The following is a 19,706-nucleotide window of genomic DNA, read 5'->3' as shown; positions in this document are numbered from 1 at the left end:
AAATATTCTAATATTCCAGATTCTTCAAAACTCAATAACTGATTTTCAAATTGGTGTCCTATATTTGGGCAAATAAAACCCCTGTATATATGATTTGGGGAAGCAGACTTTGTGATGCTGAGAATGTGGGATTTCCATGCCATAGTGGAGGATATGCTTAAGCCCAGCAGACACATGTTATCACAAGGCTGAACTAAAGTTTTTTGAAACTAAACAGGGGGAAATACATAACTCTTATCACACAAAAAAAATATCAAATTACTGTTCTACATTACTAATCTCTTCCTCCGATTCATCAAAAAGAAAATCATTATCTGCTTTAAAGAAATTTGATAAACACTACATTCTACCACAGCTCTGATGTACTTGTAATCTTCCTATCACCCCTCATCTCACAAAATGCTCCATGTTCATAAACACAACAAAAAAAAAAAACATTTTGATGAAGAAATGTCTGATGAATAAAGAACTCACACAACCGATTTGAAGATTCATTCTCATCATCATACGTCACCAAGCTATCATGTTTGTAGTTATGCCATATATGAATAATCACATTAAGCAAGGTTGTATCACTATTGATGGATGAAAAGGAGTACAATCTCTTTGAAATACTTCTCACTCCAAGGAGTTCATTCTTTCCGTGCTACAGATTGTAGCACAGCCTTGAAGCTGCAGTAGCCCCATAAAAGAGGGTCCCAGGACTGTATAATCAATCACATTCAAATCAAAAGTCATTATCAAATCAAGGCTACCTCTACTGCAATAGCTCCTATTGCAATGCAGCTGTCATTCATGATTACTACAGAACTGAAGTGCCCTAAAATTCTCGTACCCTAATTTTGCCATCACTCTTTCTTAACCCAGAAATAGTGCACACAGTTTCTTTTTCTCTAAACCTATTTCCACAGCCTTTACATTCTAATATATTTATTTTATTTTTTTATTTTGCTTTGTCGCTGTCTCCCGCATTTGTGAGGTAGCGCAAGGAAACAGACGAAAGAAATGGCCCAATCCACCCCCATACACAATGTATATACATACACGTCCGCACACGCAAATATACATACCTATACATCTCAATGTACACATATATATACACACAGACACATACATATATACCCATGCACACAATTCACACTGTCTGCCTTTATTCATTCCCATCGCCACCTCGCCACACATGGAATACCATCCCCCTCCCCCCTCATGTGTGCGAGGTAGCACTAGGAAAAGACAACAAAGGCCCCATTCGTTCACACTCAGTCTCTAGCTGTCATACAATAATGCCCGAAACCACAGCTCCCTTTCCACATCCAGGCCCCACACAACTTTCCATGGTTTACCCCAGACGCTTCACATGCCCTGATTCAATCCACTGACAGCACGTCAACCCCGGTATACCACATCAATCCAATTCACTCTATTCCTTGCCCTCCTTTCACCCTCCTGTATGTTCAGGCCCCGATCACACAAAATCTTTTTCACTCCATCTTTCCACCTCCAATTTGGTCTCCCATTTCTCCTCATTCCCTCCACCTCCGACACATATATCCTCTTGGTCAATCTTTCCTCACTCATTCTCTCCATGTGCCCAAACCATTTCAAAACACCCTCTTCTGCTCTCTCAACCACGCTCTTTTTATTTCCACACATATGTTTTCAAATTAATATTCACCTCTCCTCCTCATTACCTATAAATAAATCATAACACCAATATCAAAATGTCTACCCCAGATTCATACTCTTAAAATAAACATAATCACTTATTTGTACTGTATGGAGTTTTACATTAATGGGCCACCAGTCCTTGACCCTTCACTACTATCATATAACACTTCAAAGTGTGCATCTACCATTTTCTCATTCAGTTCATACCTCTCTTGCAATATATCTATTTCTTTGCATTAAAAATATTTTTAACATGTAATCAAACACAAAACTTGCTAAAATAAGGATATAAAAAGTACGATTAAATTAAAAGAGTGTTGGATGAATGGGATAAACTGAATGAGGAAATAGTAAATGCAGACAGCATGTGCAAGTTTAAAAGGACATAAGGTTCAAAAGATAAGGCCCCATGAGCATAAAACAACCACCCTGTATAAAAAAAAATAAACGAATAAATCATTTGGTTTTACCCTGTTTTCTTACTTACATGTAACTTGCCTCCTTGAAAGTACAGCAGTATACCATATATGTTATTCATGTAAAATACTGATGATGAAATACAAGAGATTGCTCAACTAACCTGAGCGATAATGGAAGCAACTTTTTCTAAGTCTGCACTTTTTGTGGCGGGGCTTATCCTTTTGTTTTTCAGATGATGAGGCGTATCTCTACGATGCAGACGACTTGGCCTTTCATTACTTTCTTGACCTTCTTCCGGAACTTCTGCATTTTCACTCTCAATGGAGAAGCCCACATGCTTTTCACCATCAACCTGAAAATTTACAGTTGTTAAAAAAAGTACATTACATTTCCATTCCAAATCTTCACTTCAAAACATAAGGATACTGTAAATGCATCTGAAGAGTTGTTACCATGACTGACTTGGACGAAAAAAAAATACTAAATAAACAAATAAAAGAAAAAATGAAAAGGAGTAATAATTCAAGGAAAAATACAAGAGCAATGACTACAAAGGTAACCATCTGTAATGCTCAAACAGCAGCCATCGAAAGAAATCCTTGACAGGCAAGGCTTAACAAATGGCCATCATTAGAAATGTCTGTTAAGATGTTATATTCAACGGTCACCACAAAACAGCTTCTACACCAGAAATCAGATGAAAGAACTTAAAAAGGAGTGTTTATCCTCCTTGAATGCTCTGGCTGGAGTGTTGCATGTATGGGGATGGGATGTAACCACAGTGAGAGAAAGGGTGAAAGGTAGTACATTAAAGAAACATGGATGATCTGGCTAGGAGTAAAACTAAGCTCAAAAGGATGAGGGAAGAACAGTCTAGGAATGTCCAACCAAAGGATAAGGTCTAGGGTTAATGAGAATGCCTACCTAAAAGTACCTACAATGAGAGTTTGCAAAAATGGCTGGGCTAGCACTTAGTGCTTACTGCATGTCTTGGATGATGAATAATACTGTTCTTCTCTACTGCCACCTGCATTACATAACTATCAATTCTGAGTTCATTCAGAAATATCTGAAACATGTAATGTTTTCTTTTAAATGCTTTCATAATTTTCCAATGCAAGTTTTTCATTTCTCTATGTTGTATATGGAATAGTCATTTTAGCTTCGAGGCTGGGCTTTCACATACTTCATTCTCTTTATTTTCAGTAAGTTTCATGATATTGGACCATTATCAAACCTCATAAGCACCTCTTATTCAACCTCATAAGTGATAGCCTTACGTTGTGTACTCCTCAGAATATCTTTAACTTTCCCTCAAGACACTGAAATGTCTACACTTACTGGGGAAGTGATAAATAATGGGGTATCAGCAAACACAAAATAATATGTTTTCCCAGCCAGAGATACAAATCAAATGGTCTCTTGTTAAGAAATAATGAAAATATGCATGATTAGTATACAAAAACCTTAAATTAAATATGGTGATCAAGTATAATATATAAATAAATAAATAATACTTTATTATTAAAGAAATTATTTTTTTATCTAAAAAAGTGTTTCTAATAAAAAATCTGCATTGTTCTAATCTGACATTTTGTAGCAGTGTCATATGTCAATACACAGTATTCTAATACTAAAACAACATAAGTCCAAAACGTCACAACAAGAAACATTATAATTCAAGGCCCCCTAGTATCAGTGGCAGGAGATTTGCAAGGAATGGGCAGAGGCATTTTAAGGTATAAATAGGGGGAAAGGAGTTCCAAGTGCAATAAAAATGGTGAAAAGCTTTTCAAACTGTGCTGAAGAAGTTTTGATGACTAGAAATACAAGGTAAAAATTAATAGTGCATACATAAGCATATGTCTATTAATGAGGTTAATGGCAAGTGGGCATTACTAGCTGACAGATATGCAAAGCAGAGACTCTTGGATGTGAGTGTGTTGAGAAAGGTAGCTGGTGAGATATGTGGCCATTTACCTGTTAATGGAGGTGAGTATGAAAGTTTCTTATGGCTTCCGAAAAAGAGAAAATAGCATGGATGGAAAGAGAGTAGGGAAAATAAGTCATCTTAGAGAAAATGATTGTGCGCAAAAATACCAGGAGAGATTGAGTGAAGAGTGGCATACAACAAGAACAAACAAAAGCAGATGAGTGGGCTTGGAATGAAAGACAATTTATCATGCACTGCTTACAAGTGTGGATGAAGTGCATGGTATGAATTAGGTGGGAAGTGGGCATTTGACTGAGGGTAGAGTAAAGGGAAGAGGAATCTAAGTTCCTAGTGAAACAGAAAATAAAGGAGTATGGGTGCTACCTGCAGGAAAGGAGCAAAAGTTAATGGGAGATGTACAAAAGACAGCTGCGGGAGGTTAAGAGGTACTTGCTGGGTAGAAAAAAAAAGGGCAAATGAGAGAATATCAGCAAACTTTAGGAAGAAGAAAAGTTTTAGGGAGAACAAGAAATGTTTTAGAAGATAAATAGTATGATAATAACAGGAGAACAAGTGAGGGGATTAGTAAGAGGAAGAGTGGTAGCAGGAAAGAAGTAAAGAAGAGTTGGAATGAGCATTTAGAAAAACTGTCAAATACATTAAATGACTGATTGACAGATGTGGGATGTTTGGGACATGCAGATACACAGCAAAAGAGTCGCTGCAAATAGTTTGTTGAATAGAGAAGTAATGAAAGCCTTGCACAAGATAAAGTGTGACAAAGCAACAAAAGTGGAAGGGCCAACAGATAAATTTCTCATGAAACAAGTTGGTGCTGTTGTTGATTTATTTACAGTGTTACTGACTGATTAATTACGATTTCCAATGTCGATTAATTACTCAGGATTTTCAAGGCATTTACAGCTCATGGTGAGGTGCCTAAAGACAGGCAGAATGCCTGTAAAGAGCCTTTATATAAAGGTAAGAGGTATATAAGTAAATGTTAATATCAAAAATGTATATGGCTGTTGAGTAAACCTAGCAAGTTGTATGGAAAAGTAGTGATTCACAGGGTGGTGGAGATTAAAAAGGAGAAATGTGTACAGAGGTATGAGACTGAGAAGGAGCAATGTGGTACAGAGGTAAGAGACTATGAAGGGTACAGAGGTACAAGATCATTGAGTATACCTGAAAAGTTGTATGGGAAAGTAGTGGTGACATGCAAAGAGCATCACACAGCAAAAACGTGACTTTAGGAGTGGCAGAGGATAAGTGGATCAAATATTTGCTTTGAAAAGTTTGTGTGATAAATACACTAAGAAAGAGAAATCTGTACATGGCATTTACAGATCTGAAGAAAGTGTAAGTCAGGGTTGACAGAGATACCTTGTGAAGGTGTTAGGAATATATTGCATGGGAGGGCAGCCATGAGAAGTAATGAGGACATTTTATTGAGAAAACAAAGCATGTGAGCAAATAAGGGAGGAGGGAGAGTGGTTCCAGATGACAATGGGTCTGCATGAACACTGGGTTATGTTTAAGCTACTACTTAATCTGTTTATAGGGAGGGTGATAAGACAGGTTAATACAAGGGTCTTGGAGAATGGGGAGGGTTTACATTACGATATGGTTGGGGAGCTCAAAAAAAGAATCAGTTGCTGTTTATGGAAGAGCCAGTTCTGTTGGCTGACAAGTGAGAAACTGCAGAAGCTGGTATCTGAGTTTGGAATAACATGTGAAAGGAAGAAGCTTAGAGTTTATGTGAATAAAAGTAAGGTTATTAGGTTAAGCTGGAGTAGATAAAAAACAAAGTACTTTTATGTCTTACAGCACTAATTGGTTTTTGTTAACTGATGTAACATGTCATCTGATGCCTCTACACAGCAATATAACCTACTGTATCCAGATAAGGTATACATATTAGTAATCATGGTTAAGTACCTTGCCTCCTGTTAGTCATATCACAAGTTTTCCAAGCATCCAAAAATTCTCTGCACAGGAGTTGGGTGCTAGGTCATACATCTGTCATTGTGAGAAAGTTATAATACATTTATCACACATTGCAGTTTTTATTTACTTTCAAATTATTATGCCAATTACCTCAAAGTTGTCATCAACATTGGCTTCAACTTGTTCCTCCTCAGATGCACATGTTTCTGCCTCTTTGCGTACCTCCTATAAAAGAGGAAAGAACAGAAGACTGAGAAAAAAGAAATCAGATCATGCATGCTTCTGTTACTTTCTAAAAATCTATTCACTAATATGCAATGATATTGAAAGATCACATGAACTTCTTTCATATCTGACCTTCCTTGATCTCTGCACTGCTGAAGGGATAACAGATATAATACATACCATTTTTTATCTATGTTTCAGATATAATACATACCATTTTTTAACAATCAGATTGAACCATTTTTTAACTATCAGATTGGGGAAGAGCAGTGCAATTTCAGAAGTGGTAGAGGATGTGTGGATCAGGTGTTTGCTTTGAAAAGTATTAAGGTATTAAGATTATATGGTGTGGGAGGCAAGTTGTTAGAAGCAGTGAAAAGTTTTTATCAAGGATGTAAGGCATGTGTACGAGTAGGAAGAGAGGAAAGTGATTAGTTCTCAGTGAATGTCGGTTTGTGACAGGGGTGCCTGATGTCTCCATGGTTGTTTAATTTGTTTAAGGATGGGGTTGTTAGAGGGGGGAATGCAAGAGTTTAGGAGAAAGGAGCAAGTATGCAGTCTGTTGTGGATGAGAGAGCTTGAGAAGTTAGTTAGTTGTTATTCACTGATGATACAGTGCTGGTGGCTGATTCATGTGAGAAACTGCAGAAGATGGTGACTGAGTTTGGCAAAGTGTGTGAAAGAAAAAAGGTGAGAGTAAATGTGAATAAGAGCAAGGCTATCAGGTACAGTAGGTAGGGTTCAGGGACAAGTCAATTGGGAGGTAAGTTTGAATGGAGAAAAACTGGAGGAAGAGAAGTGTTTTAGATATCTGGGAGTGGATTTGGCAGCAGATGGAACCATGGAAGCGGAAGTGAGCCACAGGGTGGGGGAGGGGGAAAGTAGGGGCGAAAGTTCTGGGAGCATTAAAATATGTGTGGAAGGCGAGAACTTTATCTCGGAAAGCAAAAATGGGTATGTTTGAAGGAAGAGTGGTTCCAACAATGCTATATGGTTGCGAGGCGTGGGCTATAAATAGAGTTGTGCGAGTCCAAGGGGAAAATGAAACACGATAAGTTCCCAAGTGCACTTTCGTGCCTTCAGCAACAATAATACTATAAAGAATATCTTAATCAGGAATTCACCATAAAATTCTCCTGGATGCATCTATAAAGTGCCATGTAGAAATTGTGATACGTTTTATGTTGGGCAGACCGGTAAGGATCTTTCTGTTAGACTTTTTTTTTTTTTTTCTTTTTTTTTTTTTTTGGTCTCCTGCGTTTGCGAGGTAGCGCAAGGAAACAGACGAAAGAAATGGCCCAACCCACCCCCATACACATGTATATACATACGTCCACACACGCAAATATACATACCTACACAGCTTTCCATGGTTTACCCCAGACGCTTCACATGCCTTCATTCAATCCACTGACAGCACGTCAACCCTGGTATACCACATCGCTCCAATTCACTCTATTCCTTGCCCTCCTTTCACCCTCCTTCATGTTCAGGCCCCGATCACACAAAATCTTTTTCACTCCATCTTTCCACCTCCAATTTGGTCTCCCTCTTCTCCTCGTTCCCTCCACCTCCGACACATATATCCTCTTGGTCAATCTTTCCTCACTCATTCTCTCCATGTGCCCGAACCATTTCAAAACACCCTCTTCTGCTCTCTCAACCACGCTCTTTTTATTTCCACACATCTCTCTTACCCTTACGTTACTTACTCGATCAAACCACCTCACACCACACATTGTCCTCAATCATCTCATTTCCAGCACATCCATCCTCCTGCGCACAACTCTATCCATAGCCCACGCCTCGCAACCATACAACATTGTTGGAACCACTATTCCTTCAAACATACCCATTTTTGCTTTCCGAGATAATGTTCTCGACTTCCACACATTCTTCAAGGCTCCCAGAATTTTCGCCCCCTCCCCCACCCTATGATCCACTTCCGCTTCCATGTTTCCATCCGCTGCCAGATCCACTCCCAGATATCTAAAACACTTCACTTCCTCCAGTTTTTCTCCATTCAAACTCACCTCCCAATTGACTTGACCCTCAACCCTACTGTACCTAATAACCTTGCACTTATTCACATTTACTCTTAACTTTCTTCTTTCACACACTTTACCAAACTCAGTCACCAGCTTCTGCAGTTTCTCACATATATATATATATATATATATATATATATATTTTTTTTTATATATATATATATATATATATACCTCGTCGCTGTCTCCCGCGGTTGCGAGGTAGCGCAAGGAAACAGACGAAAGAAATGGCCCAACCCCCCCCATACACATGTACATACACACGTCCACACACGCAAATATACATACCTACACAGCTTTCCATGGTTTACCCCGGACGCTTCACATGCCTTGATTCAATCCACTGACAGCACGTCAACCCCTGTATACCGCATCGCTCCAATTCACTCTATTCCTTGCCCTCCTTTCACCCTCCTGCATGTTCAGGCCCCGATCACACAAAATCCTTTTCACTCCATCTTTCCACCTCCAATTTGGTCTCCCTCTTCTCCTCGTTCCCTCCACCTCCGACACATATATCCTCTTGGCCAATCTTTCCTCACTCATTCTCTCCATGTGCCCAAACCACTTCAAAACACCCTCTTCTGCTCTCTCAACCACGCTCTTTTTATTTCCACACATCTCTCTTACCCTTACGTTACTTACTCGATCAAACCACCTCACACCACACATTGTCCTCAAACATCTCATTTCCAGCACATCCATCCTCCTGCGCACAACTCTATCCATAGCCCATGCCTCGCAACCATACAACATTGTTGGAACCACTATTCCTTCAAACATACCCATTTTTGCTTTCCGAGATAATGTTCTCGACTTCCACACATTTTTCAAGGCTCCCAAAATTTTCGCCCCCTCCCCCACCCTATGATCCACTTCCGCTTCCATGTTTCCATCCGCTGACAGATCCACTCCCAGATATCTAAAACACTTCACTTCCTCCAGTTTTTCTCCATTCAAACTCACCTCCCAATTGACTTGACCCTCAACCCTACTGTACCTAATAACCTTGCTCTTATTCACATTTACTCTTAACTTTCTTCTTCCACACACTTTACCAAACTCCGTCACCAGCTTCTGCAGTTTCTCACATGAATCCGCCACCAGCGCTGTATCATCAGCGAACAACAACTGACTCACTTCCCAAGCTCTCTCATCCCCAACAGACTTCATACTTGCCCCTCTTTCCAAGACTCTTGCATTTACCTCCCTTTCTTTTTCTTTTAAACTATTCGCCATTTCCCGCGTTTGCGAGGTAGCGTTAAGAACAGAGGACTGGGCCTTTTTTGGAATATCCTCACCTGCCCCCTCTGTTCCTTCTTTTGGAAAAAAAAAAAAAAAAAAAAAAACGAGAGGGGAGGATTTCCAGCCCCCCGCTCCCTCCCCTTTTAGTCGCCTTCTACGACACGCAGGGAATATATATATATATATATATATATATATATATATATATATATATATATATATATATATGCAATTGAGTGGGAGATGTATAAAAGAAAGAGACAGGAGGTCAAGAGAAAAAGAGCAAGAGGTGAAAAAGAGGGCAAATGAGAGTTGGGGTTAGAGAGTATCATTAAATTTTAGGGAGAATAAAAAGGTGTTCTGGAAGGAGGTAAATAAAGTGCGTAAGACAAGGGAGCAAGTGGGAACTTCAGTGAAGGGCGCAAATGGGGAGGTGATAACAAGTAGTGGCGATGTGAGAAGGAGATGGAGTGAGTATTTTGAAGGTTTGTTGAATGTGTTTGATGATAGAGTGGCAGATATAGGGTGTTTTGGTCGAGGTGGTGTGCAAAGTGAGAGGGTTAGGGAAAATGATTTGGTAAACAGAGAAGAGGTAGTAAAAGCTTTGCGGAAGATGAAAGCCGGCAAGGCAGCAGGTTTGGATGGTATTGCAGTGGAATTTATTAAAAAAGGGGATGACTGTATTATTGACTGGTTGGTAAGGTTATTTAATGTATGTATGACTCATGTTGAGGTGCCTGAGGATTGGCGGAATGCGTGCATAGTGCCATTGTACAAAGGCAAAGGGGATAAGAGTGAGTGCTCAAATTTCAGAAGTATAAGTTTGTTGAGTATTCCTGGCAAATTATATGGGAGGGTATTGATTGAGAGGGTGAAGGCATGTACAGAGCATCAGATTGGGGAAGAGCAGTGTGGTTTCAGAAGTGGTAGAGGATGTGTGGATCAGGTGTTTGCTTTGAAGAATGTATGTGAGAAATACTTAGAAAAGCAAATGGATTTGTATGTAGCATTTATGGATCTGGAGAAGGCATATGATAGAGTTGATAGAGATGCTCTGTGGAAGGTATTAAGAATATATGGTGTGGGAGGCAAGTTGTTAGAAGCAGTGAAAAGTTTTTATCGAGGATGTAAGGCATGTGTACGTGTAGGAAGAGAGGAAAGTGATTGGTTCTCAGTGAATGTAGGTTTGCGGCAGGGGTGTGTGATGTCTCCATGGTTGTTTAATTTGTTTATGGATGGGGTTGTTAGGGAGGTGAACGCAAGAGTTTTGGAAAGAGGGGCAAGGATGAAGTCTGTTGGGGATGAGAGAGCTTGGGAAGTGGGTCAGTTGTTGTTCGCTGATGATACAGCGCTGGTGGCTGATTCATGTGAGAAACTGCAGAAGCTGGTGACTGAGTTTGGTAAAGTGTGTGAAAGAAGAAAGTTAAGAGTAAATGTGAATACGAGCAAGGTTATTAGGTACAGTAGGGTTGAGGGTCAATTCAATTGGGAGGTGAGTTTGAATGGAGAAAAACTGGAGGAAGTGAAGTGTTTTAGATATCTGGGAGTGGATCTGGCAGCGGATGGAAACATGGAAGCGGAAGTGGATCATACGGTGGGGGAGGGGGCGAAAATTCTGGGAGCCTTGAAGAATGTGTGGAAGTCGAGAACATTATCTCAGAAAGCAAAAATGGGTATGTTTGAAGGAATAGTGGTTCCAACAATGTTGTATGGTTGCGAGGCGTGGGCTATGGATAGAGTTGTGCGCAGGAGGATGGATGTGCTGGAAATGAGATGTTTGAGGACAATGTGTGGTGTGAGGTGGTTTGATCGAGTGAGTAAAGTAAGGGTAAGAGAGATGTGTGGAAATAAAAAGAGCGTGGTTGAGAGAGCAGAAGAGGGTGTTTTGAAGTGGTTTGGGCACATGGAGAGAATAAGTGAGGAAAGATTGACCAAGAGGATATATGTGTCGGAGGTGGAGGGAACGAGGAGAAGAGGGAGACCAAATTGGAGGTGGAAAGATGGAGTGAAAAAGATTTTGTGTGATCGGGGCCTGAACATGCAGGAGGGTGAAAGGAGGACAAGGAATAGAGTGAATTGGAGCGATGTGGTATACCGGGGTTGACGTGCTGTCAGTGGATTGAATCAAGGCATGTGAAGCGTCTGGGGTAAACCATGGAAAGCTGTGTAGGTATGTATATTTGCGTGTGTGGACGTATGTATATACATGTGTATGGGGGGGGGGGGGTTGGGCCATTTCTTTCGTCTGTTTCCTTGCGCTACCTCGCAAACGCGGGAGACAGCGACAAAGTATAATAAAAATAATAATAATAATAATAATATATATATATATATATATATATATATATATATATATATATATATATATATACCTGGGGATAGGGGAGAAAGAATACTTCCCACGTATTCCCTGCGTGTCGTAGAAGGCGACTAAAAGGGGAGGGAGAGGGGGGGCTGGAAATCCTCCCCTCTCATTTTTTTTTAATTTTCCAAAAGAAGGAACAGAGAAGGGGGCCAGGTGAGGATATTCCCTCAGTGGCCCAGTTCTCTGTTCTTAACGCTACCTCACTAACGCGGGAAATGGCGAATAGTTTGAAAAAAAAAAAAAAAAAAAAAAATATATATATATATATATATATATATATATATATATATATATATATATATATATATACATATACATTTTCATACCATTCGCCATTTCCCGCATTAGTGAAGTAGCTTTAAGAACAGTTTCTCACACGATTCAGCCACAAGCACTGTATCATCAGCGAACAACAAATGACTCACTTCCCAAGCCCTCTCATCCACAACAGACAGCGTACTTGCCCCTTTCCAAAACTCTTGCATTCTCCTACCTAACAACCCCATCCATAAACAAATTAAACAACCATGGAGACATAACGCACCCCTGCCGCAAACCAACATTCACTGGGAACCAATCACTTTCCTCTCTTCCTACTCGTACACATGCTTTACATCCTTAATAAAAACTTTTCACTGCTTCTAGCAACTTGCCTCCCACACCATATACTCTTAATACCTTCCAAAGAGCATCTCTCTTCTCCAGATCCATAAATGCTTAATAAAAATCCATCTGCTTTTTTAAGTATTTCTCACTTACATTCTTCAAATCAAACACCTGATCCACACATCCTCTACCACTTCTGAAACCACACTGCTCTTCCCCAATCTGATGCTCTGTACATGCCTTCACCCTCTCAATCAATACCCTCCCATTGATTTCCCAGGAATACTCAACAAACTTATAGCTCTGTAATTTGAACACTCACCTTTATCCCTTTTGCCTTTGTACAATGGCACTATACATGCATTCCGCCAATCTTCAGGCACTTCACCATGAGCCTTACATACACTGAATAACCTCACCAACCAGTCAACAATACAGTCATCCCCTTTTTTATTAAATTCCAGTGCAATACCATCCAAACCCACCACCTTGCCAGCTTTCATCTTCTGCAAAGCTTTCACTCCTCTTCTCTGTTTACCAAACCATTCTCCCTGACCCTCTCATTTAGCACACCACCTCGACCAAAACACCCTATATCTGCCACTCTATCATCTAACACATTCAACAAACATTCAAAATACTCACTCCATCTCCTTCTCTCATCACCACTACTTGTTACTACCTCCCCATTAGCCCCCTTCACCAATGTTCCCATTTGTTCTCTTGTCTTATCCACTTTATTTACCTATTTCCAAAATGTCTTTTTATTCTCCCTAAAATTTAATGATACTCTTTCACCCAAACTCTCATTTGCCCTCTTTTTCACCTCTTGCATCTTTCTCTTGACCTCCTGCCTCTTTCTTTTATGCATCTCCCAGTCATTTGCACTATTCCCCTGCAAAAATCGTCCAAATGCCTCTCTCTTCTCTTTCGCAAATAATCTTACTTCTTCATCCCATCACTCACTACCCTTTCTAATCTTCCCCTCTCCCACACTTCTCATGCCACAAGCATCTTTTCTGCAAGCTATCAATGCTTCCCTAAATACATCCCATTCCTCCACCACTCCCCTTACATCATTAGCTCTCACCTTTTCCCATTCTGCACTCAGTCTCACCTGGTACTTCCTCACACAAGCTCACTTACTCTCACCACTCTCTTCACCTCAAAATTTTGTCTTCTTTTCTGAAAACCTCTACAAATTATTATTACATCATTATCACATTATTTTTTTTTTTTTTTTTTATACTTTGTCGCTGTCTCCCGCGTTTGCGAGGTAGCGCAAGGAAACAGACGAAAGAAATGGCCCAACCCCCCCCCCCATACACATGTACATACATACATCCACACACGCAAATATACATACCTACACAGCCCTCCATGGTTCACCCCAGACGCCCCACATGCCCCAATTCAATCCACTGACAGCACGTCAACCCCGGTATACCACACATTATCACATTATATTAACATTATATTATTATACCTTGTCGCTGTCTCCTGCATTAGCGAGGTAGCACAAGGAAACAGACGAAAGAATGGCCCAACCCACCCACATACACATGTATATACATAAAAGCCCACACACTCACATATACATACCTATACATTTCAACATATACATAAATATATATACACAGACATATACATACATACACATGTATATATTCATACATGCTGCCTTCGTCCATTCCTGCCGCCACCCCAGCACACATGAAATGGCACCTCTTCCCCCGTGTGTGCACAAGGTAGTGCTAGGAAAAGACAACACGGCAACATTCATTCACACTCAGTCTCTCACTGTTATGTGTAATGCACCGAAACCACAGTTCCCTTTCCACATCCAGGCCCCTCACTTCTTTCCATGGTTTACCCTAGACATTTCACATGCCCTGGTTCAATCCATTGACAGCACGTCAGCCCCGGTATACCACATCGTTCCAATTCACTCTATTCCTTGCATGCCTTTCACCCTCCTGTATGTTCAGGCCCCAATCACTCAAAATCTTTTTCACTCCATCCTTCCACCTTCAATTTGATCTCTCACTTCTCGTTCCCTCCACCCCTGACACATATATCCTCTTCGTCAATCTTTCCTCACTCATTCTCTCCATGTGACCAATCCATTTCAAAACACCCTCTTCTGCTCTCTCAACCACACTATTTTTATTACCACACATCTCTCTTACCCTTTCATCACTTACTTGATCAAACCACCTCACACCACATATTGTCCTCAAACATCTCATTTCCAGCACATCCACCCTCCTCCACACAACCCTATCTATAATAGCCCATACCTCACAACCACAGAACATTGTTGGAACCCCTATTCCTTCAAACATACCTATTTTTGCTTTCCAAAATAACCTTCCCGCCTTCCACACATTCTTCAACGCTCCCAGAACCTTCGTCCCCTCCCCCACCCTCTGACTCACTTCCGCTTCCATGGTTCCATTCACTGCTAAATCCACTCCCAGATACCTGAAACACTTTACTTCCTCCAGTTTTTCCCCATTCAAACTTACCTCCCAATTCACCTGTCCCTTAACCCTTCTGTACCTAATAACCTTGCTCTTATTCACATTTACTCTTAACTTTATTCTTTCACACACTTTATCAAACACAGTCATCATCTTCTACAGTTTCTCACCCGAATCAGCCATCAGCGCTGTATCATCAGCAAACAACAACTGACTCACTTCCCAAGCCCTCTCATCCACAACAGACTGCATACTTGCCCCTCTTTCCAAAACTCTTGCATTCACCTCCCTAACAACCCCACCCATAAACAAATTAAACAACCATGCAGACATCACGCATCCCTCCTGCAAACCGACATTCACTGAGAACCAATCACTTTCCTCTCTTCCTATTCGTACACATGCCTTACATCCTTAGTAAAATCTTTTCACTGCTTCTAGCAACTTACCTCCCACCCCATATACTCTTAATATCTTCCAAAGAGCATCTCTATCAACTCTTATCATATGACTTCTCCAGATCCATAAATGCTTAATAAAAATCCATCTGCTTTTCTAAGTATTTCTCACATACATTCTTCAAAGCAAACACCTGATCCACACATCCTCTACCACTTCTGAAACCACACTGCTCTTCCCCAATCTGATGCTCTGTACATGCCTTCACCCTCTCGATCAATACCCTCCCATATAATTTCCCAGGAATACTCAACAAACTTATACCTCTGTAATTTGGACACTCATCTTTATCCCCTTTGCCTTTGTACAATGACACTATGCATGCATTTTGCCAATCTTCAGGCACTTCACCATGAACCATACATACACTGAATATCCTCACCAACCAGTCAACAACACAGTCACCCCCTGTTTCAATAAATTCCACAGCAATACCATCCAAACCGCCGCCTTATTTCTGGACAAATTTACCAGTAGTACAAATGTGGGTAAGGCAGAAAGAAAAGACAGCTACCTGAGTCAGAGGAGTGCAACTTGACAACCATTTAAGTACTGGCTCACTACATAGCTATCATTAACCCTCCTGATACCCAGACGGGTAGTACTAGTAATATACCTCCCTGGGTGTTGGTTACCTATCAACTACTACCACTTCAACAGCCTACACTTACACACATCACAAAATACACTTAACCTTCTGGAACTCCTATTCATTCTCAACAAACAACAAAGTATCATCTGCAAACAAGCTTGTCACTAGCCACCATTCCTCATCACCAAACTCAATCTCTGCACCCCCCCTTTCCCTAGTTTTGCTTTCACTTCTTTCATCACTACATTCATTAAAACCATTATTATACTTAATCTCTGTTTCTCACATCAGCAAGGTAGCGCCAGGAAAAAGATGACGAATGGTCCCTCCACTCATATACACACATATATACATAAATGCCCATACATGCACATATGCATACATATACATACACAGACACAGACATATACATATATATACATGTACATATTCATACTTACGTGCGTTCATCCCTTCCCCGCTTTTTAACATATGTATGTTAAAAAGCCACAGTGACATCACACAGCCCTCCATCACACCCACCTGTATACCAAAACTTTCCCCCAACTTTCCATCCTCTCTTACACATGCATCTGCCACTCTAAAGAAGACTTTCATGTCATCCAACAGTTGTCCCCCCCTACCCTTATATTTCCTAACACATCCCATAAAGAATTCCACTTGACTGTCGCATGCTTTCTTCACACCCGCAAAAGTTGCATACAACTTCTTACCCTCAGCTGGGTACTTTTCTATAGTCATTTTAACCACAAAAATCTGATCCACATAACCTTTACTTTTCCTTAAACCTCTTAATTCCTCACTCATTCTACATTCAGTTACTTCCATCACTCTATCAACCACAGAAATCTGATCCACATAACCTTTACCTTTCCTTAAACCTCTTTACTCCTCACTCATTCTGCATTCAGTCACTTCCATCACTCTATCAACAACACTTGCATACATTTTTCCTGGTATGCTCAACAAACTTATTCCCCTATAATTGCTACATACATCCTTAGCACCTTTTCCTCTAAATAAACAAACAATAACAACTGTCATCCAATCTCCAAGCAAAACCTTCTGTTTCCATGCTAAATTACATATCAAATCATCCACTCTATCACGCTTTTTTCTTCATACTTCAGCATTTCAGCCCATGATCCAATGCACTCCACATGCTTTTCCTAACTATAACCTTATTATCCCCATCTTTACCTCCTTTCTTGCTATAAGCCCAAGTACTTTTATCCTTTTCCTTACATCCTTTATACCCATGCTTTTGATTAAGATGCATTTGTGCGAATGTGGAAGTCTATATTTCACTTTACAACATTATGCATGGTGGAGGATGAATGTGAATGTCTTTTGGATGCTATAAGTATTTGATCCACACCATGAAAGTTGGGATTGGAGTTAATCATAATATACATATGGAAAGATAGATACAACCAAGCAGATAACAATGAACAAGTCTCTTAACACTGTTTAGTTTCATATTCAATTCTTTATCCATAGATTTTTTACTATTCCCTTTCTGAGCAGGGGGATGGCAGTTAAGCATAATGATAATGTAATAATCTCTTTCTATTAGCATGAAATTATTCTAGAACATATATTAGCACCCATAAACACACCTGCTGATGCTTTGGTCGCAGTTCCACTTCAGCAGCAACCTCCTTGACTTCCTCTTTTGCTTGACCAGGTGTTGGGGATGATGAAGAAACTCGATGAGGACGGAAAACTTCACCTTTGTCCTGTTGAAACACCAATCATCAACTCAATAAGAGGGCTTTGAGATGAAATTTTAGGTCATGGGGCTTCCTTGAGTACAATGACATCACAGATAATATGAAAATCAATTCTGATTTAGTCACTCCATATGGTTCTGTAAAACTTACAATGATGGAGAAAATATATATACATCTACCCTTAAATATAGAGGGAAAGTTTAAAAAATGGGAAAGAATATAATTCACAATATAAGAGTAAAGATTGAATCAAAACAACTGAATGAGGAAACAGTAAATGCAGACAGGGGTCCCTAAGGATCCTTCTCTTGAGTATAACATTTCTATGTGGAACAGTGAGTTAAATAACAGTGAGGGTAAGAAAAAACTAATGTTTTCAAGTTGAATATTAAGATATGAAGCAAAGCTTGGTAAAATAAGATTTCTGATAACTGTTTATGTAAAGTATATCTAACCAGATGATATTGTGAATAACTTAAATAAACTGAGGAAAGAAGTTTAAACAAGAAACTTCACAGAAAAGTGCAACAATAGATGAGCTAGCTTTAATCCTTGCTTGCCTATTTTGCCCAAATCTAAAAACTCACTTTTCCTACTGCTTATAAGTATGCCTTGGTGCAGTCTATCCCTAAGAAAGGAAAGCACTGTACCCATCCACCTTTCAACCTATCACTCACTTCTGATATCTCCCAAGTCTTTGAAACTCCTAAACTATCACTTTGTTAAACACTTAGAATCCCAGTCCCTTCTTTCTGATCACTGGTATGGATTTCATAGTGCTAGGTTTACTGGTGATCTTTTCATCTGTACTACTTACCTCCTCTCACTGTGATTTTAGTTAAAATTTTTGTCACAGCCTTTGATATCATATCATTTGGTAATGTGTGGCATAAGTCTCTGCTTTCTAAACAACATTACTTTGCTTTGTCTAATTCACTCAGTTCTCAAATGCATAGTTTCCTCTCTGGCTGTTCTAGCATGTGTAAAGTCACCTTTCATGAGGCTGTACCATTGGGAGTGCAGTCTCATAATAAAACTTCTCACTCGAGAAAGTGCACATTTCCCTACAACTGAAAACAGCACAACCTTGGCCTGTAGGAGCCTCTAAAATGAGATCCTGGGTAATACCACTCAAGTCTTTCTTAGAAGGAATCCTGGAGCATCTATTCTTATCATATTACAGCCACTGAGTGTCACCATATAATGAAAACAGCCACTGATTGTCACCACATAATGAAAAAGTTTTCTTATTCTTAATGTGCCATAAAAGTGAGATATACCTAACCTGAAAATGTTAAAGTAGGTAATATACTAGCTGAATACAACAGCAAACAAATATCACATAGTGAAATGGATAAACTTAAAAGGCTCAGCTAACTGTTCACTCAACCTCCCACATCACTCCACCATCACCAGCATTCTCAGTAAGAGTCACTGAATATCATCTGATTCACAAGTGATATGGCAATAAGTGCTGAAGCAGAGAGTTTCATTTACATCATGATAGAGTGTGTTATACTGATGGTAAGCTGTTTTGGGCAAAATCCATAAATGAGAATTAGACTAAGTAAATGTTTAGTCTAGAACATAACACCTCTTATAATGTGGGTTTCAGTCATTTATACAACAACATTTCACAATAATGATACATCACAGGGAACATAACCCAATCAATTTGCAAGAACCCCCAGTATATAATATTACAAGATGATCAGGCCTACTAAAATCTTGGATAAGAAAAAGTTATTTCCAAACAACTTATTTCTATTATGAGAAAAAGTCTTACCATGGGTTCCCCAGCAGTAACAAGGGGTACATCACTTGTTCTGCAACTTCTGCCAAAGAGTCTTTCAGCCCTTGCCTTCAAATCCCGTGGATGAGGAGTGTTTTGGCGCACAAAATTGCTCTGAAAAAAGGCATTGTCTGATGAGTTATACTTTCCGATATTAATCAACTACACACAATCTCTTAAATTCTTT

At 39.7% G+C, this 19,706-nt stretch overlaps 1 protein-coding gene across 14 annotated transcripts in view; it reads right to left on the bottom strand.

The window, feature by feature from the left end:
• The window catches only part of LOC139745942 (protein lap4-like), a 556,451-nt gene that overhangs the window by 302,367 nt on the left and 234,378 nt on the right, over window positions 1–19,706 (bottom strand). For all 14 annotated transcript variants that reach the window (XM_071656641.1, XM_071656649.1, XM_071656646.1 and 11 more), the window contains exons 12-15: window positions 19,514–19,633; window positions 17,614–17,733; window positions 6,122–6,196; window positions 2,249–2,440 (exon numbers count right to left, since the gene is read on the bottom strand). In XM_071656641.1, coding sequence (XP_071512742.1) covers window positions 2,249–2,440; window positions 6,122–6,196; window positions 17,614–17,733; window positions 19,514–19,633 — 507 coding nt within the window. The remainder of the gene's footprint in view (window positions 1–2,248; window positions 2,441–6,121; window positions 6,197–17,613; window positions 17,734–19,513; window positions 19,634–19,706) is intronic.

The sequence above is a fragment of the Panulirus ornatus genome, chromosome 63 (genome assembly GCF_036320965.1).
Source record: "Panulirus ornatus isolate Po-2019 chromosome 63, ASM3632096v1, whole genome shotgun sequence".
Lineage (NCBI taxonomy): Eukaryota > Metazoa > Arthropoda > Malacostraca > Decapoda > Palinuridae > Panulirus > Panulirus ornatus.
Note: the sequence above shows the minus strand (reverse complement) of the source record. Positions and strands in the feature narration are given on the sequence as shown.